At 34.9% G+C, this 21,689-nt stretch overlaps 1 protein-coding gene across 3 annotated transcripts in view; it reads right to left on the reverse strand.

The window, feature by feature from the left end:
• The window catches only part of GSL10 (glucan synthase-like 10), a 75,385-nt gene that overhangs the window by 19,005 nt on the left and 34,691 nt on the right, over nt 1-21,689 (reverse strand). For all 3 annotated transcript variants that reach the window (XM_022301658.2, XM_088125079.1, XM_088125080.1), the window contains 20 exons: nt 17,591-17,707; nt 15,193-15,295; nt 14,928-15,051; nt 14,651-14,840; nt 14,484-14,536; nt 14,058-14,118; nt 13,899-13,980; nt 12,285-12,334; nt 10,659-10,745; nt 8,497-8,582; nt 8,377-8,401; nt 6,323-6,417; nt 6,102-6,183; nt 5,827-5,987; nt 5,347-5,467; nt 4,070-4,167; nt 3,905-3,995; nt 3,652-3,812; nt 3,420-3,529; nt 2,839-2,973 (listed from right to left, as the gene is read on the reverse strand). In XM_022301658.2, coding sequence (XP_022157350.1) covers nt 2,839-2,973; nt 3,420-3,529; nt 3,652-3,812; nt 3,905-3,995; nt 4,070-4,167; nt 5,347-5,467; nt 5,827-5,987; nt 6,102-6,183; nt 6,323-6,417; nt 8,377-8,401; nt 8,497-8,582; nt 10,659-10,745; nt 12,285-12,334; nt 13,899-13,980; nt 14,058-14,118; nt 14,484-14,536; nt 14,651-14,840; nt 14,928-15,051; nt 15,193-15,295; nt 17,591-17,707 — 2,032 coding nt within the window. The remainder of the gene's footprint in view (nt 1-2,838; nt 2,974-3,419; nt 3,530-3,651; nt 3,813-3,904; nt 3,996-4,069; nt 4,168-5,346; nt 5,468-5,826; nt 5,988-6,101; nt 6,184-6,322; nt 6,418-8,376; nt 8,402-8,496; nt 8,583-10,658; nt 10,746-12,284; nt 12,335-13,898; nt 13,981-14,057; nt 14,119-14,483; nt 14,537-14,650; nt 14,841-14,927; nt 15,052-15,192; nt 15,296-17,590; nt 17,708-21,689) is intronic.

Raw genomic sequence — 21,689 nt, forward strand, 5'->3', positions numbered from 1 at the left:
CAAATTGCGGAACGTGGAACTCCTACACAAGTGGTTGTGGAGATTTTCGACAGAAAAGGATGCGTTGTGGAGAAGGGTAATTTCTAGTAATTATGGTGAGAGCATACACGGGTGGACATCTCTCCCTCCAAAAGGGAGAGCCTTGGGAAGACCTTGATTTGGTATTGCAAGTTTTATTCATTCTTTACTGAGCTTTATCCGGTTTAGGGCATGCAGTGGGCAAAAGGTCAAAATTTGGAAGGATATATGGTTGACAGATTCCCCCCTTGAATTTTCTTTCCCGCTTCTGTACAATCTCTCCAGCAAGAAAGAAGCTACGGTGGCAGAAAGTTGGGATGAACCCTAGTGTGATTGGAACCTAAATTTTCGAAGGGGATTCTGTGAGACAAATTTAATAGCATCGTCGCTCTTACAGAGTTTATTGGCTCCCATAGATGGGAGAAAAGGGGTGATGATATCCAGTGGAACTTAAAAAGCAAGCGTTCCTTCACTGCCAAGTCTTTGTTCTTGACATTGACTGAATGCCCTTCAAAGCTAAAGGCCCCTTTGATAAAGCTGATATGGAACTTCTCTTCACCTAAGAAGGTGATGTATTCGTTGATAGTTTTACAATAATTAGTTTAGTTGTCTTGTTATCACCTTAAGGGGTTAGTTGGTAATTGGTTAGTTAAGTCTGTTATTTGTTATCCCTTCCAACAGAAGCCTATAAAAGGCATCTTTCCCTTCTGTTTTATTCATTCAGAAGATTAGTAAAGTTTCATCCTTTGGTTATACACCAGAAGGTTAAGGTTTCCTTGTAGAGTTTAATTTATAGAAACCTCAATACACAGGAGATTCTTCGAGAAGAAGCTTTCGCGGTGGTGCCTTTCTCCTTCTGCTCTCTGTTATAAGGCAAGGGAGAATATGGACCACCTTTTTCTACATTGCCCTTTTGCACAGGAGGTTTCGTCCTTTTAATTTAAAGAGTTTGATTTTGTGGGCTATTCACCAAAGACAGTAAGACGAGTGGATCCTCGAGGCCCTTCCTGGTTACATTTTTAAAGGTAAAGCCAAGGTTCTTCGGAGTTGTGCAGTCCGTGCTATTCGATGGTGCGTATGGAGAGAAAGGAATAGCCAGGTCTTCGACAACTCCTCCCACAACTCCTCCCACAACTCCTCCCACTCTTTTGATTCTTTTGGTAATTGTCTACAAATGACCGCTTCTACATGGTGCTTAATAACAAGATCTTTTTTTGCAAGACTAAATAACAAGATCTTTTTTTTTGTAATTACAGTCTTAGGATGCTTATACGGGATTGGAAAGCTGTCCTTTTTAGTCTGTTACTTGGTGGGGGACTTCTCATCCCTCGGCCTTTTAGGCTGTAAACTACTTTTGTTTTATATAAAAAAATTAATTATTTTGATAAAAAAATAATATTTAATTTTAATAACTATTGCTAAAATTTTATATATAATTTTGTTTAGAATGTATTGCGTGCCATCCATGAAATATTAAGGGAAATTGTAATGGGTAGTAAAAATCTGTCATATGTTTTTTAAAATTTTCACTTATATCAGTAGTATATCAGATACTCATATCAGTAGTATATCACACACTCATATCAGTAGTATATAAAACACTCATATCAGTAGTATATTAAATATGTATCACACACATATTGCACAAACACTTATATCAGTAGTATATCACACTCATATCAGTAGTATATCACATACATATATCAGATATATTACAGATATTTTTTTTAAAGTGTTCTATTTGAAAAAAACTAAATGTAGTTACTATTTTGCTAATTTTACTAAATGTTTTTGCCATATTTGCAACTGCCCAAAATATTAAAATAATATACAGAAAAACATAATGAGAAAATATATTAACATTATAAAAAAAGGGTGAAATAGATAAAATTGGATATATGATAACAAAAAAAAATTATTAGAACATCAATCAATTCACGTGTACACATATTTAGTCATTACTAACAATTGTGTCATTAGTATTTTTGAAGTTTAAAATGTTGTTTTATATTAGTATCAATGTTACTAAGGCAAACCCGGGCACTCACCTCAGGCGAGAGGCGAGGCGATTTCACCCAGATGCGCCTTGCAAGGTGCCTAGGCGAGTGCCTTCAATCAGGCGCTCGTCTCGATGTGCCTTTGTGCGCCTCTCACCTGAGGCCAGGCGATCCCCTTGTTGAAGCGAGGCGATCTACCTTATATATATATATATTTTTTTTTTAACTTTTAATGTCTTTTTTTAAAAGAACATTTCTCCCTCGCGAAATACCTCAATCCACTAACCTTAATAATTCTCTCTGCCTCTTGACATTCACCTTCACCACCCTCAATCTTCGGCCATCACTCGCTCTCATCTCCGACTAAACTTATTGAATTTGGCTGCTTTATGTATCTTGTTGACATTTACTATGACACTATTTTGGTATTTATTTTTTAAACCATGTTTACTATATAAATTTATGCACTACATATATAATTTTTATTTATTTATTAAGGTGTGCCTCGCTTCACTCGGGCGTCGCCTTTGTATCGCCTTTAAACTTTCAAAAAAGACTCCAATTGTTGAGAATAAGAGTTATTATTTTATAAATAATCTGTATTGTCTTAAAAAATCATACTCAACCTTTTGGAAAGAAAACAAAATTTACTATATAATAAAATAATACAAAAAAATGATGTGCAAACCACGTTTAAAAGACATATAATCAAAAACATAATATCCATATTCTATCTTTAGCTACACAATTCTATAATTTTAAACTTGTCAATGAGAAAATTTGATGGACAAAGTATTAACCTCAATATAACATAGAACTTTACCTGTTCTTGCTAATGTTTGTCCCCGATAAGAGGCCCAAAATCGTAGTGCAAGAATGTCATTAGGGTTATCAAACAATTCTGGGTCAACTTCATTCTCATCTCGGCCAATTCGAGCAAGGAAATTTTTCCACTCGTCTATCATGAAAAGACTTTCAGTTAGCATGGAATGTAGGACGACAAAGTAGAAATGAGGTCAAAATAAAGAAGGGGCAGAAAGAACACAAACTGAAAGATAAATCACCGTTGGAAGTGCGTGAATGTACATAATCGATAATTCATGAGAATATTTATTCTTAAGTTAATGAGTCGTTGAAAATAAGTTGAAAAAATTAAGGTTAAATTACAAATCTAGTTCCTAAGCATTGATGGTCATGTCTTTTTAGCGTACGGCTCAAATACCAATTCGTGTTACAATGCAAACGATTAATCTCTAAACCCTATATAACTATGCCTAACGCTGGAACATGAACCATGCTTATAAGGAATCCTTAACTCACACAATAATGTTCTTTTAAGTACTTGATTGGTAAAGGGCAAAGTCAAATCTAACAGTTTGTCAATGTAAAATTCGTATGAAATACCTGGATAAATTTTTTGCAAGTAAAACAAAGTAGATATGCCATCCTCATTTTTCTTCAGGAGTTCCCCCATACTGTAGAGCACCGTCTCAGAATAATATGGAGTGAATACACTGCATAAAAACAAACAAAAAGATTTAAGATAGAAGGAACAGAGACATACAATTCGTAAAGAATTCTTGTCACCAAATAAATAAACTATATGAACAAAAGATGCAATAGAAAGAAGCACCACCTGAAAGAAAGCATCTGACGAACAGGTTTTGGTGTTGGCATCGCCATGAAAAGTGAATTTGTAAAGAATTCCAGTCTACGTCTGGCCTCAAGATTAACTGGAATATTTGAAGCTGAATCTTTAATAGTTAACAGTGAATGCAATCTTTTGACTTGTGATTTCTGCCAATGTTTACAACAATTCAATCTCCCAAAAATAATCAAAGGAAAAGCATGAATGAAAAATAAGTATGAGGAATACGCAAAAGTAATACCAATTCTGGATCTTTGGGCCAATTTAACTTTGTAAACAAACGACCTTCATTTCTGGCTTTTATCAATATGTTCCATGTCTCATAGTGTCCCCTACAAAATGCAATATTATACGTCAAAAGATAAATCAAGATCTAACTCAAATAATCATCAAAAGAGTATCAGACCTCTTGTCGCCAAAGAGGATATCATGGTGCACAACATCATACAAATCCTGAACAGCCTTAACAGCACCTTTTTCCAGCTCAGGAGTTTCTGGCTCTTTCTATACAATGTCATAATCAAAGTAAAAGACATACAATAGATAAGCCAAAAATACAATGAGCATCTCAACTTCGTCTAGTTATCAACATTCCTTTCTCATACAAAAGGAAGTTATTCAGAAAACTAATCAAGTGGATCCAAAATTCCCATCAGAAAAAAACTGAAAACTACTCAATAATTGCTTAACACCATCCCTCTAAGGAAGACTACAGAAATATCCTCCAAATCACTACTCACTGAGATTCATAAAGATGACAATGTATCCTAATTTAGTCATAGTTTATTCCTTTAAACTTGAATTGAAAAAAATCTATGATAGTCTTAGAAGCTATTAAGCATCAGCCCACATAACAGCAAATAGGAATAATTGCAAATCACACGATTCACACCCCTATAAAATTTTACAGTTAATTTCCTCAATGGAGTAGCCAATAGGCACATGCAACCTACAACAGTTCTATTGAAATAGTTATCAACATTAGCAGATTTCACAAATCAATGTTTAAACCATTTTTAAGATACAAATTATAAGATTTGAAAATTATACAAACTACAGAGGTCTAATTTGAAACTACTACTAAGAAATAAAGCAATATTTAATTTATGATGAAATGACTTAACCAAGCAAAAAAAAAAAAAATAATAATAATAAATAAATAAATAAAATAACAGAGAAAAAAGAAGAAGAATTTTTTTACTGCCACATAAAAAATGAATTTATTATAACTCGTTTCCATAATTCACAACCTTAAAAGGAAATTTACCAACAAAACATGGAGCAACATAGAAATGAAGAACATTTATAGCCTGCAGGGCTAAAATGTGAGCTTTTTAGCAACCTTCCTTAATATAGATCAGCAAAACTGGCCACAGCATTCATGTAACAATTTGACGATATAGTCTTAGGTACATCATATAAAAGAATAATCAATTTTATATCATACTATTAGTACACCATGTAAGTGAACAAGCTCCTTAGAAAAGAAATTAGTGACAAAAACCACATTTGATGTTTTCCTACAAGGTAGAACATGTCATTTTGTTCTTTTTCTCTCATTCTTTTCTTTTTCTTCCTTTTCTTTTTAATATGAAAATTTATCCAAAATGAAAACGTAGATAGCATTACATGGTTCAGTTTAAAAGTTTGTTGTTCAATCAATTCAAAACTAACTATACGAACCAGAATCCCCATCAGAGCAGTTATTCTTGTAATCACAAGTGGCAGCTTATTTAGTTGGAAGTCTTCAATAATGGACTTCTTTGTTATACTACCTTGAAGGTCTTCAAATATCCTTTCCACCCTGAAAAAATTCAAGCAATTAAATAAGACTTTTTGAAACAATTTAATTTTAGGAATCGTTTTGTTTTGATGAAAATTAAAATAGGGAGGTGCAGGATCTAACATGTTTGTTATTTGCTTGCCAACTCTATACATTTTTTCCTAGTTGAGACGAGAAAAGAGATAATTTTTCCTATCTAGTCAATTAAAGAGTTCAATTTTTTCTTTTTAATTTTAGTGATCCCTTTGACTGATGCTTTGGGCGGATATATAGTCTTCCTCATGCATCCTACTTTTAGTTAGAAAAGTCAAGCTCTCATATATCTCATTATTAAGCTTATAACAAAGAAAATAACCATATGTGGACTACAAGATAAATACCACATCCTTCCTTCCCCGACCAGTAATTCTGTTAAAATCAGCTTAATTGCATGGTAACATTCCTGTACTGCATATTTCATATATTCATCTCTTGAAACACGCTCCCACAGCTCGTCTTGCAGATCCCGTCTCTCCACAGCAATATCCTTAGCTAGAAATATCTACAATTTCATAACCACAATAAAGATGTTTTAAACAATTGGAACTGAATCAGTAAAACAGCAAGTATTAAAAAACATCATTATTTAAGTCGTTTCTTTCAAGTGTTAGCTGACCTTGCTTGCAAGAAGAAAAAGGGGCCACTGAACCAGGGGAAGATTCCCCTTGTTTTTAGGCATTTGTAGTAACTCCATTTCCCTAAAAAACCAGAAGAATTTTATAATTGAAGAAAAAATATTTTGGATTACAAGTACGAAATTGAGGCAATAACAACAATCTAAAAACATCAGACAGCACCACAATAGTCAGTCATATAACAGCAAGAAAGTAAACTCACAAGTTTGTAATATAATCTTCTTTTCGCAAACGTGCTATGATTTCATTCCAGAAGGGAGAAAACCGAGCAGCATCAAACTTGTCTTTCTCAATAACCTTGAGATAAACAGCATAGCATGTTTTCATGTACATTTAACATAATTCACCAGCCAAAATAATGCCACCATAGAGGCATTTAAGGAAGAAAAGTAACATGAGCATCAAACCTATCATCTACCCTATCCCACTCCAGTTTCACACGCTTAGCTTTTATTTTCCTTTGTATATTTCTGAATATACCACCCATCAGCAACCCAAAAAGGTGGCTTTCCTTTTAATTCTCTTTAGTTCTCTAGTCCTAATCCCCAAAATAAAGCACTTTTGCCATTCTCCCTAAACCTACCAGCAAACATAATCTTAAACACGTACAATGCATGCATACACAAATTTTCTGGTAGCATGTCCTTGGCAGACGTGCAAAACATGACACATCAGCACTTGTCTGACCATCAAATTAAAGTGTTGGATCTTTCAAATTTAACTTTCCCCCTTTTTGGTTTTCTTTTTCTTTAAAATTTAAGACACTATAAACGAATTGTGGATATGGTTGATGCATAGGTCTAACAAAGGGAACAAGATAAAAATAATGAATATTTGAATGAGAGCATTGGATTAGTACCATGTACTTAGATTCTTTATTTATTACTTTTAAACACTTCTATAGAAAAGAAAAAGAATATTTCTATCATATAATTGACTCGACGTATGTCTGATCTTCGACAGAATTTTAGCACACCTCATTTTATTTCTGATGTTCAGAAATTGAACCTCTGAAAGAATAGAAGGACAGTATTCAGAAAAGACTCTCAGCTTCAACAGCAAAGGTTTTCAAGGATCTCACAGTTTTTGTTTAATCCATGCATTTATATTTTTTCTATTTGGATTTTTTTTTTGTTTTGTAGTGTAACTAGTGTTCAATAAATCTCGTCCATCTATCAATATCCATGATAAGCCACAAGGAGGTGCAGTCTTATCGTGGTGCCTCCGTTCCTGGGTGTTATGGTTTATTAAAAAATGCTTAGGAGGATGCTGACCACACTTCTTCAATTGCCCCTACACCACTACATTATGGAGAGAGTTCCTTCCTTTTGAGGCCCAACTATCTCTCCCAGAACTAAGTCTTGACTCTTTTTGTAATATTGTACATATCTCGGCCTCTTGATGGTATCATAGAAAATGGAAAATCTTTTGTAACTACAACCTCTCTGTGATTATGCAAGACTGGAGGGCTTTACTCTTTCAGTTTTGTTTTGGGAAGAAGCCTCCTCAACCCCTGTTCTATGTTGTTCTTTTTTTCCCTTGATCAATGAATTTTCTCTTATCCAAAAAAGTTGAAGTTCTCTGGAATGCTAATTTGCTCAACCAACAGGGCAATTGTTATGTGAACGAACATATGTTCTTTTGAGGGGTAATGCTGTAAGCACCATCTTCTAGGAAGTAACGCTAAAGAAAAACAAAAAAATTTCCCAAAGTAGGGAGAAGGCTATTCATGAGTTAAACGATGCTGTTATTATTATGGCCTCCTCTAGGATGCAGTTCTGTAAGTGCTCCCTACTTGAATTATTTCCACGTCGTTAGTCTTTTTGTACACCTATTGGTTGTTGAGTCTCCGTAAATTTCATTTATTCAATAAATTTTTTTCCTTGAAGGAAATCTCGTCCATCTTCCACTGTTTGCAACCCTTTTATAATTAATGATACAATTTGTGTTCCCTACAAAAGGAAACTGTATAAGGTGGACCCCAAAAATATATACAGAACTGGCTTATTTAAGTAATTTGTGTTACTTCACTGGGTTACTGGCTTATTTAAGCACTTTATCCCCAGAGGACTCAGAAAATTTATTGAAGGGTGATGATAAATAAAAACATTCGTATGCCTCAAACAGAGTATCCCTCTAAAGATTTTGGACAGGTCAACAAGTGTTTTTCGAAAGATCAATTAAGATTCGATCCCAGAAACCAACCATAGTAAATCAAGCATATTTCTGAAACAAGGAGGCAGTAGTGGAACTCACCTGCATTGGAGAATGGTTCGAATTCCTGCAAAAGATACATTCGACAAGATAAGAGCGGAGAATCATTTTTAGAATAAAATACAGTTAATAGATTGACTATCTCATGGGAAATACCCAAACCTGTTTGTGAGAGGAACATGAAGAGTGTGCATAAAAGCTCCAGGAAACTGCTCAAAAAGTTTATGAAGGGCTTCCAATGATCTAATCTGAAGGTGATTACAAAAGGGAGAAAACAAAAGAAAATAAAAGACTAATTAGATTAACGAGGTAAAATTGACATCATTAATTTATAGGAAAAAGTTCAAATGTTCAAGCAAGCCAAGTTGTTGACTTGTTACAATCCAAACTTTACATAACACCATCTCGTCAACATCATTAATTTATAGGAAATGATTCGATTTACAACCTTATTTGAGTGAGGAAATTTTACCTTTGGCCACACTCCTTATTAGAATGAAAAGGATCAGAATGAAAATGAAGCCAACAGAATATGAATGACACTCCTTTGATGCTGTCTACTTAAAATTTTATAAATCAAAAGCCTATTCATGTTATTTTCTAGGAATGAAACAACTCCAATTATCAGAACATCCCATTTGAACTTTAACATCTAAACCGATTAAAAAATATATACTAACTAAGAAAGGATGGATTAACATCAGAAAGAGACATTACTTAATAAATTTTGTCTTCATAATTTGTTTGATATCAACAAATAATAATTAAATTAAAATAAGTAGCAGTGCATAATATTTTATAACAAAACCGCAAAAAGAGTAGGCATTTTGAAGATAAGCAGCCCCTTGAGGAGAGTTTTCGTAGCAATATACAGCATTATGCTTTGTGGTGGTCTATAAACCACAACAAATTATTTTGTAACTATAGCCTACACATGTTAGTTAGAAACTGGAAGGCCGCGATTGTCTAGTTTTTTTGGACAGGGTAATTTCAACCCTTTGCCCTTAGGTCGTCTCCCTTTTTAAGAAGTTCAATGAATTCTTTGTTTCTTAATAAAAAAACAAAACCGCAAAACTATTTATAATTTTTTAAGAGGGAAGAATAATTATTGATAGAGAATATTATTCAAAATTATTGTTATATTATTTAATAATATGATTTTTATCTTAACAGTTTTTTTTATATTAAGAAATAATAACTCATTAAAATAAAATAGTTGAACGAAATCACATCAAGATTCAAGAAAAGGTAAGCACATCCTTTTATTGAAAGAGCAATAATTGATAAAAATATTAGTAAATTTTTTTTTTGTTTTTTTAACCAGAAACAACTTTTCATATTATTCTTATGTTATTTAATAATGATAAATTCTATCTTAATAGTTTGATATTAATAAATAATAAATAATTAAGATTAAATAATTGATAAATTATAAAAATTTAAAATATTTCACGATAAAATCACATCAATTATTGATAAACAAATATTACAAAAGTTTCTTATTATTACGTAATTTAACAATAGTAAACTCCATTAATTATAATAATTGTAAATTAACCTTTATATAACAACTAATAATTATTTAATACTGAATGATTGACCAATTAAACAGAAATGCTTAATATTTCATGGTAAAATCACACAAAATTTTTTTTTTATTAGGTAAAAGGGAGGTTAAAAGTTTTAAAATAATTAAAAGAATAATTATGTGGCTTCCATGAAATAGGAAACGGAAATGGTATATACAAGATTTCTCAAGGGGATGAGCTTCCGCCATTTGTGGGAGAAGAATGAGTGGTGCAACTAATACCTATATTTTTTGCTGCTCAATTTTGGTTGGTTGTATTTGGGTTCTTTTGTGACTATGTTTGGTATTTTTGTAGCTAGATTTTGGACGTTATATTCATCAGCTTTCATAGGTGGTTTGTTAGTTGTTTGGCTTAATTATCTAAAATTGTTTTGGAAAGAGTATTAATGTTAAATCACCACGTAAGCTGATCGGTTACGGTAAATTTAATCCTTTATTAACACTTTAACACTTTAAAAATTTGCAGAAGGCCCGACAAGTAGTTATCATAATTAATTAAGGAAATGAACATTACAAGAGTTCAAACACACAACCTCCTTTTCTGATACCATGTTAGATCATCCGTGAACCTAAAAGCTTAAGTTGATGGGTAAATTTATTTTTTATTAATATTTAAACAATTAATTTAACAACTTATTCAATTTAAGGTTCAATTAGATGACGTTGATACACCCTGTTAAGTACAAGGGAAAAAATGTAGGGAAAATGTACAAAATAAATAAGATTTCATCCATACCTCTCCAAGACGATCTCTTGCACCAAGTAAGAAACTCCAAATGGAAGATATAACAGTATAGAACACATGAACATCCAAGATGTAAATCTACAACCATAAATAAAATAGAGATAAACTATATATCCATAATATAAAACCATAAATAAAATAGAGATAAACTATATATCCATAATAAACACGAGAAATATAAATAATTTTTTTAAAATTAAGAACCAATTTCATTGATGTATGAAATTTACAAAGAGGAGGAAAGAAAGCACCAATTGCCAAAGGAGATATATGAAATAACTCCAACTAGTCAACAAAGAAACAATACTATAGATATTAAAAAGAGGTGATAATTTACACCAAGATATAGCAAGGAAGATAATATTATAAAAAAGCCTATCAAAATATTGATTTCAAGAAGGATCCAAGTTTATATTAGAAAGAAAAAATGCAGTGGGAAGCAGCCTTTTTTAAATAAAAGTAGTGTGTTGAAAAGTGTAACGGCAGGGGAAATTAATTGGGAAAGGAAAAGCCTCTTTCAGCATAATGAAGATTCCAATTGATGGCTGTAAGGAGTCATCTAAAAACCATCGAACGCTACTTTCAGAAGGATTTTTTGGTGGAAGATAAGCCCCTTTGTATTACGTTCCCTCGTTTGTACCATTTTTCTATTATGTAATTGCAGTTTATAGCCTCTGTTTTGCCTCCCTAGCAGGGGAGGAGGGACGTTTGGTTGTAGTCCTTTTGCTTACGAGTGATTACCACATTTAGCAGGGGAGGAGGGACGTTTGGTTTTGGTCTTCCAACCCTACAAGGGGACTTTCTGGTAACTGTCTTTTCCATCTCTTAAGTGTCCCTTCACTCCCCCAATTACCCTTTGTAACTCTCTCTCTCTAAAAAGATCAAGATCTCCAAAGGAAAAAAAGTCAAATTCCTTTGCTTTGCAAGTTTCGGATTGCATTAAGAGGCATTCTCCCTTCTTTCTAGGATCACAATGGTGCATGCGGTAGAAGAGCATAAAAAAACCTTGCCCAGATTCTCGGGAACTACCAGTTTACTCACAATTTCCTTTTTTGGACTTGTTCAACATTTTAGCAGATAACAAAGATTGTCGTTCTATGATGGAGGAGGTTCACTCGCTTCTCCTTTCCACAATAAGGACAAAATCGTTTAACCTGTTTTTCTTTTGCTATTTTGTAGGAGAAATATCATTAAACTTAATACACATTTGCGGGCTTCTATTCTAAAGATTTTTGTAATTATATGCAAGTCTTATTCTTTTGGATGGGAGTTAGTTTCTCCTTTGTTAATTTTAGGCTTCTACTCCTTTTATGCTTTTAAATGAGATTCAGAGCTTTGCTCTGCTATACCTCAGGGCACCTGTGCTCGCCCCAGAACCTAGACCTAGTAGACATCAAGGATTTTTTGTATTAACTTGCTAGAAGATTTGAACCTGATACCTCTAAACTGATATGACCAAGAGACCCCAAACTCCTATCAATTGGGCCGCCCCATAGAGGCAAGCTCGTACTTGTTTCGTTGGGCCATTTTCTTCATTTTACTCAATAGAAGCTGAGTTTCTCACTAAAAAAATATGGGTTCATACATAAGTATTTATGCATGCAAAAGTGAACTTACAGCAACCACTGGAGCCCATAAGCTGAGAATTGTCAAAGCATTGTGATTATCTGCAAATATGATGAGATATTAGAAGTCAGAACCACATAGAAGACCTTCTATACAAACTAAAAAAAGAGCACCAAAATAAATTTCCTAAATGTTAACAATATGTGAGAGTCCTAGAAGGGATAGTTTGGGAATATTATTAGTACATTAGTGGAGTTTATTATGGTAATTAGTTAGTTAGGAGTGAGTTGGATATAAATAGAGGGTAGTAGAGAGAGAAGGGGGTATCTTGGAGAATTAGTTTAAGGTAAGGAACCTAGGAGAGTTCTTGGAGGAGAGATAATCCTCTCGAAAGGCTATTAATATTGTAATTTCTCTTTTAAGGAAGGCAGTAATTGACTTCCAACTACCCTGAACACAAAAACTTGAAATAACCATGGCGTTATTCCAATCTCTTTCCACAACTTCGGATTGCTTTTCGACCTAATAAGAGTTGCTCCCTTTTCCAAATTCTCGTTGATTGGCCATAGAGCAATTTCCCTAAAAAACCTCATCCTCTATGGTAGTGGATGGCATCATGCTATCTTTGTTCTGTTCTTAACCCTCTCTGCTTATGAAGAGTTGGAGGCCTCCTTCGATAGCTTTCCATTGGATTTCACCAAGGAATCTTTTAGCATGTCCCAAAGGTTACCCAGACATTCTTTCTAAACTCTGTCGGTACAAACTAACATGGGCCAAACATCACATTCCAAACACGAGCTATGCAAGAATCTATTTTTCTAGAATCGACAAGTTCCATTCGTCCCTAACTTGCATAAGAAACCTCAAATGCAGTGGAAAATGTAGTAGCTCCACCAAAGCCTTTTCTAACCATTGAAGTTGGGAACCTGAAGAGGAATATGAACATTCTTCATAGAATCTTCGATGAAAAACCAATCCTTGTCATGCCGAATCCAATAGAAGTTATTTTCAACGCTGCAGCTTCTCCTCAAATCCATCTCCAAACTTAGAGAAAAAGGCTTCCGGCGAGTCCTACAAGGCGACGACGGAAAAAAGAGATTGAACCCTAGATGGTGGCGTCTGACAATAAACAAAGACTACGGCTGTGTCAAACGACGACAGCGTGAAAGACCATATGGCCGCAGGGAATAGGAAGAGGAGGCAGAGATCAGATGGCAAAGGCAACTTTGTCAGAATAGAAGGTAAATGATGAGAGAAAAGAACGGCATGATGAGAACGGCGCGAAAAAGAAAGAAGAGAGCAATGATGAAGGTGATGACAGGTGGCAACGAGGGCATACGACAACGTTCATGGCGGGTGGCGGTGGCAACGACGACTGCTGGAGTTAGGATTTAGGGTTCCATAGTATGGTACATGGCTTTTATATACACACAAGCAACGAAAACTAATTGCTTAAGAATAGGAAACTAATTTAAAACCGTTATACAATATCTCAATTGTTTATTGAAAGGAAACTAATTAATTCCTCAAGATATTCTAATATCTTGGACAACATGTCACTTCCACCAAATAACCAAAATAAAAACACATAATTCTATTAAAAAAATAGCACAAAACATGTGTCTGTGACTCAAATTTAAATGAAATGAAAATACTCTCACTTACTTTTCGACACAAAGTCATGCCACGAATATGTTATACCTCTCATTTTTACAATAACCTTGGTAGGTCCAACGAGAGGCCTGATCTGCAAAAGAAGAATAAAGAAAGAGTTCAATTTCAATGCCTATAGACAAATATCATTGCATAAATATAACAGTTAACCTGAAGAAAATAGGCAAACGAGAATTTTGCACCCAGAATGATGAGCCACAAAAGCATATACCTGCAAAATCAGATTGATAATTTCCTCACGCTGACAAATAAAATTCATAATACTTCAGCAGTTACGAAGGCATAATCCTAGAAAGAATTTTTTTTTTTAATAACTGGGAGTCGAAGCTTTGCTCCTCTATACCAAGGGGCACCTGCACCCGCCCCAAGGCCAGGATCCAAGAGACATCAAGGGTTTTTGATATTAAGCTCACCAGAGACCCCAAGTTCTTATCAACTGGGCTGCCTCTTGGGACGTATTAAAATGTCTAAAGAGAAATTGAAAAAGAAAAACCATGACTACAAATTGTAGAAAATTACGACAAAATTAAAAAACAAACCACTAGTGGATTCAGATCAAGAAATTCATATAATTACTTGATAAAATCAGTAGTCCTCTCATACATCCCACGTCCAACATAGTACCGTTCCTAACCAAAAGAAAAAAAAATCCAGAAGCAAAATAAAAATATAGATTTAATAAAATAATGTCCAAATTACTCTAGCAGAAAAAACAAAATAAAGCAAGCACAAGAGGGCAAAACCTGTCGCATCCACTTGATAAAGCGAACAAGAGGCCACCGATCACATTGATTTGTTAAAAGATGGCAAGCAGGTATACGCATGAGGATACTCAGAAAAAGTTGCACACCACCATATATTCCTATTACAATTACATATAGTCTGAACATCACTTTTTCTGGAGTTGGTTTACTCCCTTCCTGAAGAGCTTTTCTGTAAGGGAAGGTATAAAAATAACAGTAAATGTCTTGTTCAAAAAAGAAAAAAAAAGAACAAAGTAAATAAAGCAAGAATACATACACATAAAGGAACGTTACAGAAGCTGAAGCAATACTGAACCAAATGAAACGAAGAAAAATTCGAGAAACAGCAAGACGCCTTGATGTAGAATATGCACCATACATCATTATGATATCCAGAACACCTGCACAGAAGTCCATGCAGTGAAATAGAAAATTTTCAAAATAATTAACACTAAGATAATGCTTTCCAGCTACTTCACTCAAGATAATTGAACAAATCAGCGTCTAATAATTTTTGTAGAAATGACTAAAATGGCACATACTCTCAATAAACTTCATTACAACAAATGTCGGGCCAAGACTAAGAACTTCCAGCAGGGTCTTCTTATTAAACGTTCCATTATTAAAAGCAATTATAGTAAGAGCCTGAATAACAAAATGATGAGAAATAATTAATTATATGACAACTCAGAATCATATTCTAAGCCAATAAAATCTCATGGACCAAACTAGCATCTTCAATAGAAAACATCATCAAGAAAAATATAAATAGAGAATACTATCCTACAGACGTACGTTTCCTCCTTTTTTATGCAACGTCGGAGTCAAATTCATTTAATCAATTAAGAAGAATTTGAATCGGACCTTGTACCCTTTGTTTCCCCATTGTCCCTTTCCTCATGGTTTCTGGTTGTAAGTTCCTTTTTCTTCATTGTTTTTTCCTTGAAGCTAACAATTGATTGGTTTCATTTACGAGTTTGAACCGGTAGCTTTGAGTATTTTATCGTTTTGGTTCTTTACCATCATCTTGTACTTCATTTGTCTTGCAGGGCTATAATATTCTTGGGATTGCCTTTCAGTGGGAATCTAAATGAGTAAGATTTCATTGAATTTCTGTTTTCTTTCACCTTTTGTTAATGATGGGAATCACTCTTCTTTTAAAAGAAGATTCTTTTAATTTTTTTTCTAAAAATAAATTTCACTAAGCATAACGAAAGTCAATAGATTCCATATAAAAACAAAGGCACACCAATCATGAACAGTTAACAATTTAGATCAATTGGTCTTACCACTTCTTCATACAAAACATTGGCTAAAGTCCTTACCGAGCGGCTAAAAAAAGTGATATCCAGCTCTATTTCCACAAACCAAAGTGCTTTCATTGAGAGAAGGCAGATTTTTGACCCAGTGTTAATAGCAAATCGAGTTGTGGACTATTATAGAATTCAAAAGAAGAGAGGGTGAGCTGGATATTGAAAAAGCATTTGGCAGGGTGGATTGGGACTTCTTGAGTAACTCCTTCCGAAAAGAGTTTGGAAGTAGATGGATCCGTTGGATCAATGGCTACATCCGAGGAGCTAAGTTCTCGGTTTTCACTAACGGTAGGGCTAGAGGAAGAATTCTTGCTTCACGTGATCTAAGAAAAGGTGATCTCCTTTCACCTTTTATTTTCTTATTAACAAGTGATGTCTTAACCAGGATAACAACTTCAATTTGGTATTAAAATCCATGAAAAGGGTACTTTTGAAGGCTTCATTGTTGGCAGCAATTTGGTTCACACGAGTCACTTGCAATTTGCAGACGACAAACTACTCTGTGTAAGGGTAATGATGAGATGTTGAAAGCTTTGTTTGATACTATCAAGGTTTTCGAGAGACTTTCGGGCCTAAGAGTAAACTGAGACACGTCATCATTGTGCGCTTTCACTATTGATTCCAAAAAGTGGCAACTTAAGGAGGTTTTCATAAATATATCTTCCTGTCTTTTGGATAATTTTGCTAAGAAAAACATTTAGGAAAAAAAACAAAGAATAAAAAGAGTGCTAATAAGCAATCAACACTACTATATTGAGAGTTAAATGGAGGGAAAGGTAAGGAAGTAGGTGATGCACATGGCTATGTTATTAGTTATTCACGCATTAGTTTACAAGCTGTAACGGTCAGCTTGACTCTTAACCTTGGTTTTCAAACATCATCTTAGAAATGATTCTTTCTCACAAGTTTCTGATCCTGGCTAAAGAATAACAGTAAACATAACAATTCTAATGGTCAACAATCTGGATCTTAACGTTTTAACTTTTATCTTCAATTGCTTTTTCTATCCTTTTTTTTATATTTGAGCAATAGAGCCCCACCCTTCTATTCCAAGCACATCACTCACCCTGACGAAGGTTCTATGAGATCAAGAGTTTTCACTTATTCAGCCTTCCACCTACAAGCTTGAACAAGCATATCAAAGAACTTCCCCCAAAACATCCTATGTTCTTGATAGCCCCCAATTACGAAGGTTTACTCAAGGAAGGGGGTAGGAAAGGGGAATAATGTAAGAGGGAGGGAAATATGCTTTTGTTACAGTGTGGGGCCCAAGTTAGTTATGGGGCATTTTGGGAACAGAACGGTTAGTTATATACTGCTGCTTGTAAAGGGGTAGGGTATCTTTTTGTAAGCTGGTATTGTCCTGAGGTAGGATTATAGGACCCTGTAAATTCCCTCTGTTTCATAAATAATAGAAACTAAGAAACAGTTTCTATCAGTTCTTTCCACCATGACCACCACATGGGGCCCTATTTTGTTTCAGTTCCAATACTGCAATATTTCTTTTTCACGAAGTTCTAATACTATAAAAAAAAAAAAGAATTTACAAAGAATCAAGAAGCAGGTTAACAAATTTTACTTAACAGGACTAAGGATACGATAAGGCAAGCATTTAAAGGCCATATACCTGAAACATCATAACCAAAAATATCCATAAACGATGAAAACTATGATAAAGATGAAGAAAAGTCCGGTGCTCAACAAATGAAGTTTTTCCTTGATGGCGACTCCTACCAAACATACTCTGAAAAAATTGGAAAAAAGCAAAAGAAGGAAAAAAATATTCAGCACACAAGAATAATCACATCACAAACCAAAATAAAAAGTAGTTGACATGTCAAGGCTTATGTACTATAATTAAGGCATGAAGCCGAATACCACAAGGTTTTTCTAATATATCGATAGTATCATCAAGAAACTTAAGGTTAATTTTAGACAAAGTAATTATGGTATAAAATGATAAATAAACCTCACAATAAAAATTAAGAAACTACTTGGCAGTTATATAGAGATAAAAATGAATGCATGGAGTGGAAAATATTCATTAGCCAACAAGTACCATTTCTTATTGAGAATCAGCATAATTTTATAAATAAAAAACTGACATAATTTGGGTAGTAGACAATCACACCGATCTCTTTTTCAAGCAGAATTTGAGTTCAGTCAGATGCACAAATTGGATAGAATACTTCTTCTCCATTAAACGATATTCCATCAATTCAATAAGAGCTTTCGAAAACCTTTTGAGTTGGAAGAAGTTTTGTCTCCAGTCAGACAAGAAGTTCAACGGCATATTGGGTTAAAAAAGAAAGATAAGTGGTTGAAGTGGACTGGAACAATGTGACGATTATTTTTAGACTTAAGCGCATGATAATTGGGAGGAGATTACCACCGTCTCAAAGAAACATTTTGAGGTAGATTTTTTGCTTAATCCTTTTATGGCTGATAAGGCTCTTCTAAAGTGGAGGATGAGAAGATTCTTAAAGGTCTAAGTGTAAATGGAAAAAGAAAATTGGTTATTTTCATGTTAAATTTGAGAATTGTTAGTACTAAAGAATAGCAAACCTGGTTTTTTTTTTTTTTTTCGGAACAAGAAACGAACTTTTCATTGATATTGGACTCATAGTTGTTTTGAAGCTCTCGGAAGTCACTTTTGTGGATTGGTTGATTGCTCTTCTTAGACTTTGAGTATGCTGGATAGTGGCTCTATTTGTATGATAGTTAAGAAGAATTCTTGTGGCTTCCCCCCAACTGAGATTGAAATCAAAGACCCATGTTTGGGTAGTGTTTTTATACGAGTAAAAGATCATTCTTAGTTGGAATCCCGTGATGAATAAAACGGTAATCTCAATCTCAGTGATTTCTCCAACATCTTGAATATCAATCATATCAAAATGGTGAATGAAGATGAGTCTCGGGATTATTGATCTCAATAGAAGCTAACAAAAACCCTAAACAATTTTGTTCATCCTGAATGTAAGTCGTGGTGCAATCAAGGAAATTCAGAGAATTTGAGGAAATGCATATCAGACCCCACAATAGCTTCCAATGGCCTTGAAAACATGTCTCTTCCATAATTCAAGGGGTAAGTCTAGCACTTGAATTCCACCCCCATACCCAAAAACTGCGTTTTTCCTATAGTATGTTTTGAAGTTCCATCTTTCTAGCTTTAGAAAAATGTGTACCGATTTCTTCCACTTCTCGAAAGCTCTTCTTTCTTCAGCATTCTAACATCTTCAAGCTTTAATAAGGCTTTGTCAACCATAAAGAGATTTCCAAACCATTTTGAGAAAACCGAACTTCAAGCTCTTTAGAGATGTCCCTCCAATCATCATGAGCACAACATTAAGACTACATCATAGAATCCCACTCAATATTCAGAACCTCCATATCCTTCTGAACTCATTGAACTATTCTCCTTGGGTGCTAATTCAGTATTCCTTCCCAACTTTTCTTTGGATATTGTGAGGAAGACTATTTTACCTCTTCTTTGTTTCCTTTTTTTTACAATGCAAAGAGGAGCGGTAATATAATTCACTTTTAAGATGCCTTGGTGGTGAAATGGTTAAGCAATGGACAGCAAACATGGTCTCGCAATAGCTCCTTCTCCCTCATTGACTAATGGCAGTATTGACAAGTTTGGGATGCCAATGGCAAAGAGATTGGCAAGAACCACCTCTGATCACTTCCCTATTCTCCTGGACTTTGGACAAAACAGATGGGGTCCAACTCCATTTAGGTTTGAAAACATGTGGTTGGCTCACAGATCCTTCAAACCCTTCCTTGAAACTTGGTGGTACAGTAATCCCGTTCGTGGTTGGCCCGGTCATGGATTGATGATGAAACTAAAATCCTTAAAGATGGCTATTAAGCTTTGGAACTCTAAACACTTCGGGTGCATCCACACTCAAAAGGAAAACCTCACCAAGCTTCTCAACTCGCTGGATAACCAAGAAGGATATCATCCCCTTTTTGCAGAGCAAATACTTGTCTGAAATCAAACTAGGGAGGATATCATCTCCCTTGCTGCCAAAGAAGAAATATTCTGGAGGCAAAGATGCAAACAAAAATGGCCACGAGAGGGGGATGAAAACACCAAATTCTACCATAGGATCCTTGCAAACAAAAGATTAAGAAGCACAATAACAGAAATACTCTCTAGAGAGGGTAAAAGCCTTACTCGAATCAATGAAATCGAAGAGGAGTTCCTAGAAATACTCTCTAGAGAGGGTAAAAACCTTACTCAAAACTCTCTACACAAGGAAGGATGGACATCAAAGCTGCCCCACCAACTTGCCTTGGGATCCCATTTCCACTGAAAGTTCCAAGTTTCTAGAGCAACCTTTTACTGATAAAGCACTGATAGAGCACCAGGCTAGACGGCTACACTGCTGAATTTTTCAAAAAATCATGGAACATTATCAAAGCTGACTTATTCACAATGTTTCAAAAATTTTTCCAAAATGGAATCATCAATGCTGCTCTTAATGAGATGTACATCTGCCTCATCCCGAAACGCATAGATGCAAAAACAGTACATGATTACAGACCCATCAGCCTGATCCCTTGCGCCTACAAAATCCTAGTCCGAGTCCTCTCTAAACGACTTAAGAAGGTACTACCCCACGCCATTACTGACCATCAGCCTGCTTTTCTAGAGGGAGATAAATTCTGAATGCTGCCCTTATAGCAAATGAAATTATTGATGAATGGAATTCTCGGAATATGGAAGGTGTCGTTATCCAACTTGATCTTGAGAAGGCGTTAGATATGGTTGATTGGGATTTTCTTGACAAGGTGCTACAATACAAACGGATTTGACGTGTCTATGTCCATGTGATGGAGACTCACTCAAGAAGTAAGAGAAATCTCAATCTGTTCTATTAAATGTGGAGAATCCCTCCTATTTATGGAGAGATCCAAACCAAGAAGCTACTAACAACTTTAAAGTTACTACACAGTAAAAGGTCGTTTAAAAGAACTACAAATATAAGCTAGGCTTAAAATTAAACAAGCTACCCAAGGCCATACGGCTACATCAATTTTCCCCCACCTAAAAAATTAACTCGTCCTCGAGTTTAATCAGCTAACAAAAATTCGTCGGGGGGATAGAACGGATGAATATCTGCTACATTGAAAACTGGGCTGATGTTGTAATCCAGCGGGAGGTCTATCTTATATGCATTCTCCCCAAAACGTGCAATTATAGCAAAAGGACCAAGCTTCCGTTTCTTCAATTTATTATGTCCCAACGGGGAATCGTTTCTTCCTTAGGTGAATCATTACAAGATCCCCAATCTGGTATTCCTTGAATCGCCTCTTCTTGTCTGCCACTTCCTTATACTTTGCATTTGGCAGTTCAAAATGTTGGTGCACTTCTTCATGGAGTTGAGTAATTCTAGTGGCCATTTCTTCTGCTTCCACACTAATATCAAAAGAAACAGGAAGATTAGATCGGTCAATAGTTATCCAACGGAGTTTCGTGTACACAACCTCAAATGGGGACTTGCCTGTTGTACAGTTCTCCATGTGGTTAAATGCTAATTCAGCTTGTGCTAGTGAGATATCCCACTGTTTTAGACGATCTCCGCTAAGGCACCGAAGCAAATTTCCCAAAGAACGATTGTAACCTCGGTTTACCCATCCGTTTGTGGATGGCTAGTGGTGCTGAATTTGAGTGTAGTATCAAACTTTTTCCACAAGGTTCGCCAAAAATGGCCAAGGAA

The sequence above is a fragment of the Momordica charantia genome, assembly GCF_013281855.1.
Source record: "Momordica charantia cultivar OHB3-1 chromosome 6 unlocalized genomic scaffold, Mcharantia_2.0 BLBB01000006.1, whole genome shotgun sequence".
NCBI lineage: Eukaryota > Viridiplantae > Streptophyta > Magnoliopsida > Cucurbitales > Cucurbitaceae > Momordica > Momordica charantia.